General features: G+C 39.4%; 1 protein-coding gene across 1 annotated transcript; it reads right to left on the bottom strand.

Moving 5' to 3' along the window:
* Positions 1 to 2,581: 2,581 nt before the first annotated feature.
* LOC125500941 lies at positions 2,582 to 7,135 on the bottom strand. The gene is made up of 3 exons (XM_048655177.1): positions 6,477 to 7,135; positions 6,102 to 6,293; positions 2,582 to 5,914 (listed from the first exon to the last, which is right to left on the bottom strand). The coding sequence occupies exons 1-3, from the start codon at positions 6,686 to 6,688 to the stop codon at positions 5,911 to 5,913; spliced, it is 408 nt and encodes a 135-aa protein (XP_048511134.1). The 5' UTR covers positions 6,689 to 7,135; the 3' UTR covers positions 2,582 to 5,910.
* Between the last annotated feature and the right edge of the window lie 1,698 nt (positions 7,136 to 8,833).

Here is an 8,833-nt window from a genome sequence, read left to right as displayed (position 1 = left end):
CCGACTGCCTTTCCAATGACCTGGCTACTGTAAATGTGTGCCGGTTCCTCATCCCCTATACAATCTATTAACCGGTCAGCTTCTTTTCGCCGCCAAGTACTAGGAAGCAAATTGCCTTCAATTATCTCTCTCGCGATCATTTTTCTACAATCTCCTTTCAGCTGCCGTTTTTTCATATGCCTCACTGACTTGTCGAAGCCATAAATGTAGCATTCCATTTCTATAAGCTCATTCTTCACCGGCGCGTCGATGATTCTTCCAAGAAATGTAGCTTTGCAATCGGGACAGGTTCCAGTTACTTTCAGATAAAAGCCACTGTCAGAACTTTCATTCTTCTTGAAATTTATTGCACACGGTATCTTTGTTTCAGCGTATACAGAGCGGACAACGTGAAATTGCGCACCCAGATTTTGTGCGCAAGCGTGAATCAAAACGGCAGTCGAATTTATCATCTGCTAGCGTGTTGTACCAACAGCCTCAGATTTCAGCTGTAGCTGTCAAATTGTCGATCACCAATACAGCTGAGATCGCCGTATTTAAATATGACTGAGGTATGTTGTGTCAGGTGAATAATGCGACACAAAACCAGACACAGATAAGTAGGGTGGCATAGCATCAAATAAAATTGATCAATTGAATGAGAGATTAATTAAATGTCGACAGAGATACACTCATCGAAAAGTTCAGGTTAGGTCCTTGTATTTGACAGCTAAATCTGAAAGCGGAGTGTTGTTGGACATTCTGCGAAACAAATGCCGACGATCGCGCATGTGCAACTGGGGTGCGCAATTTCACGTTGTCCGCTCTGTATAGCATTATATAAAGCATGCGTCCATGAATGTCGTTTTAATTTTCGCATTTCGCGTTTATTTCGAGATTCAAAAGTATAATTCACCATTTCAGGTTCCATGTCTGACCAAATATTTGTTAAATCTAACTTAAATTCTAATACAGCATCCAGCGTGGAGTTGAGTGAGTCATTTGCTATTTCGTTTGTTGGTGAGATATTTCGATATGACAGAATCTCAGTAAGCACATCGTATCTGTTCTCAAGAATGATAGTGTAGATATTTTTTGGTTTCTTGCGTAATAATTCACTCATTGCTTCAGAAAGCCTTCGAAAAACATCATTTTTCGGGGGTAGAACCCTACCAACATCGGTGATCACCTCAAACTCTGAAGATTTCAACAATTGCTTCAGTTCAGTGATAGCAGGAGGATTTGCATCAACGGCAATTTTGAAAGCAACTTTCTTCATTTCAGGAGCCATTGCTAGATCTCTCCTACGCCGCTCGAGCGGTGCTACTGACTGTCACGCGCTCCCCACCACGCGAACTTCTCAACAGACCGACGCCGGCGCTTGCGCACGTTGTGCCACGAGAGTATGATCTTTTACTCCCATGACTTTTTCCCCTCTGATCGACCCTCGATCCTCACCGAGCCAATAAAAGATTTTGAAAAAACAGGAATTAAAAAAAAATAATAATTTCGAAAATCTACGAGTTGTGCTGAGTTGTGCTACGAGAGTGCGAACATTTACATGAATGACTTTTTCCTCGTTGATCAACCCCTGACCCTTAGCGAGCTCAACGAATTGGTCATGCTGACTCGAAAAACAGTTTTTGAAGAACATGGCTTGGTTATTCGAAATATTCGAATAATTTTTGCGGCACATCGCAGCACAAACCTAGCACATTCCGGCACACTATTTTTTTTTCTGAAATAATAAAATGGTCATGCTGGCTCAAAAAACATTTTCTTGATTTGCTCCTTCGTTTTTCGAAATATTCGAATAATTTTTGCGGCACATCGCAGCACAAACCTAGCACATTCCGGCACGAACAACTTTTTTCGTGGAAACTAAAATGGTCATGCTAACTTCTCGGACATGTGATCAATGTACTGTATGCTTCTGGTAAACTACTCAGCAGCATCGCGACAAAAAGATGGTCCTTTATTTCCTCGCCGAGCGCCACCAATTTATCTACTAAATCTTGCATTCTTGTAACGTGCTCTTCCATATTGCCTGTTCCGTTTAACTTCAAATTGCAAATTTGTCTTAAGAGATATACTTCACTTGTCAAGGTCGATTTCTCGTGGTAGTTCTTTAGCGATTCCCAGACACCTTTTGCTGTTGTGTCTTTACGTATGTGGATGAATGAGAATCCTCGACGAGTAGCCCTATGATAGCTCGAGCCTTGTCGTCCTTTTTCTGCCATGCCGCTGCAGCTGCATCATCTGTCGGTCTAATTGTACTAACCTGACTCCATAATTCTTCCTTGATGAGCAGCAGTTCCAATTGAAATTTCCAAACAAAGTAATTATCGTTGTTCAGTTTGGTTATGTTCGCACGGAATATGTCTGTCATGGCTATAACCTCAAACTTCCACGTGCACGTCCTTTTGAATTGGACCTGGGTTTCGCAACTTAATCTATTTAGACCTATCCTGGGCCCATAACCTGTTGGTTATTTCGTGAATCAGGAACGCACCGTATTAGGTTAATTGAACGCAATAGACGCCAGAATAATGCAAATGATAAATTTTTTTTATTATGAAAGAAACCCTTTTCGACACGAGATCATTGTTAGCAGATAACAGAGGTGTCGCGAGTGAAAGAAAAAGTGTGGGGGTGAACACACACAGTCAATCACAACACTCACACACACATTATACTCAATACACAAATGGAACTAGGCGCTCAACAATGCTACCAACTACCGCTCCCCGCACGGGCCGGTGCTAGTGGTACCCCTGAGATTATATTTATCATATTAGGCTTACGAAACTCTACAATGTACCTAACGACCACGGGACTCAGACATATCAAAAGTGCATAACTATCATTGTTCCCGTTATTACTTATTACAATAAACATAAACGTTTCTATTCTGCATACATGTACATTTAATTGTAGTGGTGTTAGCCCCTACAAAAGGGAATTGTCGCGTGCGCGACAAGTTGCGCAGTGCGCTGCAGAATCGTTGAATACGATATTCTAACATCATTGTTTCTGTGATTTCCGTCGATTTTCTAATTTTCGTCAATTTTATGACTTTTGTATTTCCCGTCATTTCCGGCTATTTCACAATTTCTGTTGATCTGGCGATCTTCATCGTTATCCTAATTTTGCTGAGTTTCACAATTTTCATCAATCTCACGAATTTTGGTGATTGCCTGATTTTCATTGTGTTCTTCACTATTGTCAATCCCCCCAAAAGGCACCTACGGTGTGAAAAAGTTCGCCAAGTACATCAAATGTTAAAGGAATAACTACTACTCAAATATCTTTAATGACAAAAAAGGAAAAATTCATTAATAATTCGAAAAAAAGGATCCAAATCAATTATTGTGCCAAGTACATGTAACTTTGCATCATGCACAGAAGTACTAGAGAAGACTGGAATGAACATACAACGAACAATAATACCGAATGTAAAAATATAGAATTAGAGAATGAATCAATTAAAATCAATTCGAAAAATAAAAAAAAAAAAAAAAAAAAAAACTGAATTAAATTAAATTAAATTAAAAATAAAAAAATAAAAACTTGGAGTACGTGGTTCTTGGCGAGCTAATGTTATATTGCCATACTAGAATTCCGAATTTTTTTTTCCGAAAAAGCTCGCCAAGTCCCACTGCCTGCAAGTTTTTATTTTTTTATTTTTAATTTAATTCAATTTAATTCAGTTTTTTTTTTTATTTATTCTTCGAATTGATTTTAATTGATTCATTCTCTAATTCTATATTTTTACACTTGGTATTATTGTTCGTTGTATGTTCATTCCAGTCTTCTCTAGTACTTCTGTGCATGATGCAAAGTTACATGTACTTGGCACAATAATTGATTTGGATCCTTTTTTTCGAATTATTAATGAATTTTTCCTTTTTTGTCATTAAAGATATTTGAGTAGTAGTTATTCCTTTAACATTTAATGTACTTGGCGAACTTTTTTGCACCGTAGGTGCCTTTTGGGGGGATTTGATAACTTTTTGTATGTTGTTGAAGAATATTGTAGTATTGATTATGGTTACGTTTGTATACTATTGTTGTAAGATATTTGATGGGTTGAAAAAAATTTAGTTACCATCACGATTAAGCTTAGCAGATATCAAGAGATTCGGTATAGTACTATGCCTTTGCAATTCAACGATTAATTACTTCGCAGGTCGGTTTCCTATGCTTTGGAGAATGTGTCCTATTTGAATAAGACAGACACATGACAGGTTGAGTAACGAATCCATTTTCTGACTCCTGCTCCAATTGAGTAGGGACATGTTTCGATTTGTATTTGGCTTCTGTTATTCGATGCTTTTGTTTTCAGAAGATGATCAAAGTTGGCATTTGAATTTTCAAAAGATGCAGTAGTGATATGGTAACTGTTCTACCCGCACTAAATTCTCAGATTGATACTACATGAGAAGTGACTCCATCAACTTTTCACTGAGCAAGTATTCAGGGGCAGCCGTATAAGGATACAGTAAATAATACATATTGTTCTTATGACTTCCCCTAACCTTGAGGAGACTACAAGGACAGCTGTGACAATTACAATGCAATGATACCATAAATGAAACTAACATTGATAGTGTCTTTTATTGCGAATGTCTTTCTTTTACCATGGACTGTGATCACTGGTATCATCCTATAGATCAATTGTTATGATGCTTTTTACGTACGACGAAAAATCTTATGAAAAATACTCTATTTAAATGCGCATTTCACACTTATATATCGTTGACATTAGCTCATGATAGATGGTGTTCTTAATACTAACATAGATTACGTATACAAACACTGAGTCTACGAATCTTCACACGAATTTCACAATTTGCATTTCATTCTCGTCACTAAGAACGTTAATCGATGCACCATTTTCAGCGTGACGCATTGACGTATATGCTAATATATTGTAACGCATGAGCATTTGAAAAATATGCTTGATTGAGCGCAATCTAAGGTCCCTAGGTAACAACGAGACGGCGATCAGCCATCGGTTATGAATGAGGGTTTCAGGAATCGTCCACTATTGCATTCAGCCACAGCTTAGATCAGCGCGTACATTTGTAGAAGTATTTTGTAAAGTGCCAGACAAAAGACTGTCTTCTTTCATGTAACGTGGAAGGGAGCTCCGGATTTTTCATCTTCGGTTTGTTTAAGGGTGCAGGAACTCTTGGTTTGCGGTATTAGAACGGGAACCGATTCTTCCATCGATATTAGTATGCTGGTAGGAAGGAGGATGGTGTTAGTCATTACGGATTTGTACAAAGGGTTAAGAGAGTGATGAACGTCATACTTGAGTCACATTCGGCGACCAGAACTCGATCTAGCTATTGAAGCAAGATTCTTGTCAAAGAAACCTACGTTTTGGAAAGTTGTTTACCTTTCGATTCGCTACAGCTCTCGTCCCCTAGTGGGATCGCGTTTGAAAAGGTTTTTCGTGAGTGTTGTGCCAGGAGAAAGACTAGTTGGTTTCGGGTGATGTGGAAGGGAGCTCCGGATTTTTCATCGTCAATTTGCTCGAAGATGGTCTCTGGAAAGGAACTCTTGGACTGAAGCAATAGAACAAGTGCTGATGAATCTTTCAAAATCAGTATGCTTCTAGGACAAAGGAATGTGTTAGTTGTGATGAAGCGATATGGTAAGTACCAATGGCAGGCAAACGTCATAGTTGGCTTACCGACAACTGCCGGGTGCGTGGCCAGTAAGTGATTTGACTGCAGTTGACGACGCACCTCATTGGACGTAAACCTTCTTTGTTTTGAAAAGTCTTCCACCGTTTCGGTCATTTGGAACTTTTGTCGGCGGGTAGGATTGGAGAGGAGCTTTCCGTTTGTGAAGTCCCAGAAGAGAAACCGAATTCTTTCGTGACTTTACATGGAAAGAGCCAAAGAATTTGTTGACTTCATTTCACCTGTGGAAGTAGGATCCATTGATTCGTCGTATTAGGACAAATACTGCTGCATCCTTCGGTATCGAGATGCTTGTGGTGGAAAGGAAAGTGTTAATTGCGTTGATACGGCACAGCAGGTACATTAGGGAGGCATTGGTTATGATTGACCTATATACAACTTTGGGGGAGGTAGGTTGGATTTTGTCACCTGCAACTTGTAATGACGAACAGTATCAGCGGGAGACCTCCATCTTGGAAAGTTTTCCTCTCTCTGATTTTGTTACAGGTTTTATAGCCGAGTAGGATTGGAAAGGAACCCCAAGTTTGTGGCGTGCCAGGAGGGAAAGCATCCTTTTGTGAAATCCGGGTAGTAGTGTTGGATCGTTCGGCGTTTGTTTTCCTGTAGGAATAGGAACCCTCGATTTGTGTCATTGGAGCAGAAACTGCTGTATTTTGCGATATCCGTATGCTTGTGGAACAAGAGGAAATGCTGGTTTTTTTGATTCGAGACAGTGGGTACGTTGGAATACGTTAGAAACGCAAAGTTTATGATTGACTCGCACCCATGCTGTTTGTTACTCACGTGATTGCTTCGCGAATTCGACGAACTTGATCACCTTGCATAGCATCAATCAATACATCTGTTTTACGATATATTGAAAATTTTATAAGGCAATCACTGTCGGTAGCGATTACCAATGATTCGACGAGCTTTGTCCTTCTAACCTCACAAGCGGACGACGAGCTGGTGAGTGAACACCCGATATTTCGATCATCGATCAAGTCGACAAACATGTCGCACTATTCAGAGTTTTATTACCAAGATTATTTATGTTCGTTCATGGAACTAAGAGTGCTATCACAAGGGCATGTAAAATACAACACACATCCCAGCAATGACGATTCCGTCACTTCCATTCTGTGCCGCCATTGTGTTGACTTGCCACTAGACGGGCTCCGATATCAGCTGCCAACGCGGCAAGCGGTAGCCATGAGAGCGCCGCTTTTCTGGGGCCCAATCACAGTATAGGGAATAACCACACCCGCGGTTTCTCTTCTACAGAATTATGTTGGAATGGTTTTGGATATAGCTGGCTGTACGATGACGACGGTGGTGAATCCGATCGAAACGACCTACCGGTGATCAAAGATTATCATATCCCAGCTCTCCGACCACTGACGTTATTGAAATTACACTTAAATGACAGCTCGTCCGCGATTCATATAGCGAAAGTGCATCCAAATTTCCCGAAATGCTTTTGATTTAGGAGATACCTAATCAAACAGTCGGCCCTACAGCGCTTTTCCTATCCCCTAGCAGTAAAGATACTCGGTAGTCCGCCCGTTCTTTTAAATGTACTTGGCGCGAGACTCTACCGAGTCTCTTGATTCCATCATCTTTGTCGTCGCCGAGAATTCATCGATTCCGGGATTTTCCTTGTCTTCGTCATTTCCGTTAATTTCACTTCTCCCATCTTTACTGTCTATTCCAATTATATGAACCATTTTTGAAAGTTTCACGATCCCCACAAATTTTACCATTCCCGTCAAATTCGCAGTTTTCATTGTTTTTGTAATTTCCGTTGATTTCATCATTTTTATCAATTTTACGATTTTTGTAGTTCCTGTGATTTTCGGCTATTCCACGATTCCTGTTTATTTTGCGATCCTCATCGTTATCGTAATTCTGCTTAGTTCCACAATTCTCATCAGTCTTTCGATTTTTGGTAATCGCCTGATTTCCATCGTGTTTGTCATTTTTGTCGAATCCATTGTTACGTCTGATCGGTTTAGTTTTGTTTGGGATGGATCTTACGTGAACAGGAGTGTGTGTGTCTCGATTTTATGGGTCCAAGTGCTAGTACTTTTCACCTGGGACTCGAGACCAGTGCAAAGTTGGAAAAAGCGGTGGTTAATAATAACACGGGAAATTTGAGGATGATGTTTTACTCGAAGAGGGATTTGGTTTTATATGCTTGTCTCCTGGGATCTGATTTATTGATTTGCTTATAATCGGGAAAATTAGGTTTAAACTCTACTGAAATATTTCGGGGATAAGAATTATTGGCTGATGAAGAGGTAAAAGGGTTGGGTATTTCGGGGGTATCAGAGGTTGAAGGTAAGTTTTCCGTATTAAAATAACTATCCAAAATAAACTGAGGAATTTCGTTTTGGGGAACTGCAATAGATTGTCTAAGTTGGTTCTGAAGCCGACGTAACTGGACCCTGCGTCCAGCTTTCCTCCTCATTTAAATATGGAATTTTATATAAAAATCGAATTTACTCGTAAGAATCTTTTGGTTCTTGAGATAACTACGGCCGGGTTAAGCGAGTTTCTCAATACCCGCCTGATTCATAAGGAAAATCTAGAGGAAAACGAGCATCAGCCGGTTGGAGCGTGGTCGTTTTGACACAGACTTTTCCTTTTGAATAAATTTGGAATTGATAAAATTGAAAAATTAATTATTGGAAACAATGGTGAATTTTGAATGAATACGTGGTTGAATTTCCAGAATAAAATATCAAATACAAAATTTATAATATAAAAATACTAACTAACAGTTGATCAGAAAACTCAAGTTAGAATCGGGAGTGATATGAATTGGGGAAGTAAGAATTTGGAATGAGACGAGTATGTATGAAAATAACACCTTGCTCAAATTGATTTGAATTTGGAGAAGATGGTGCGAACTGCACTGGTGGACTTCCGATTCAACTTTTTATAAAACTGCACTGAAGTTAAGTTTTTGGTGGATGAGTCTAAAAAAAGTCAAGCACTGAATGAATGAGTGGACTGAGAATAAGTAAGTAAGTGAGTGAGTCAGTGAGTAAGTAAGTTTTGTGTTGTGTCATTTTCTGGTTGAGTTCCAGTTTTTATAACAAGATTTTGAGGGCGGTGTTTTGTAAATCTCTACAATTGGTTAGAATTTTCTTTTGGGG

The sequence above is a fragment of the Athalia rosae genome, chromosome 5, assembly GCF_917208135.1.
Source record: "Athalia rosae chromosome 5, iyAthRosa1.1, whole genome shotgun sequence".
NCBI classification, from domain to species: Eukaryota; Metazoa; Arthropoda; class Insecta; order Hymenoptera; family Athaliidae; genus Athalia; species Athalia rosae.
Note: the sequence above shows the minus strand (reverse complement) of the source record. Positions and strands in the feature narration are given on the sequence as shown.

What these genes read in the sequence shown, in the direction of transcription:
- LOC125500941 (XM_048655177.1), bottom strand. Translation starts at nt 6,688, where the DNA reads ATGTTTGTCGACTTGATCGATGATCGAAATATCGGGTGTTCACTCACC. An exon ending in CGAATTCGCGAAGCAATCAC is followed by an intron (nt 6,294 to 6,476) that starts GTGAGTAACAAA and finishes CTATTCCTACAG; the next exon opens with GAAAACAAACGCCGAACGAT.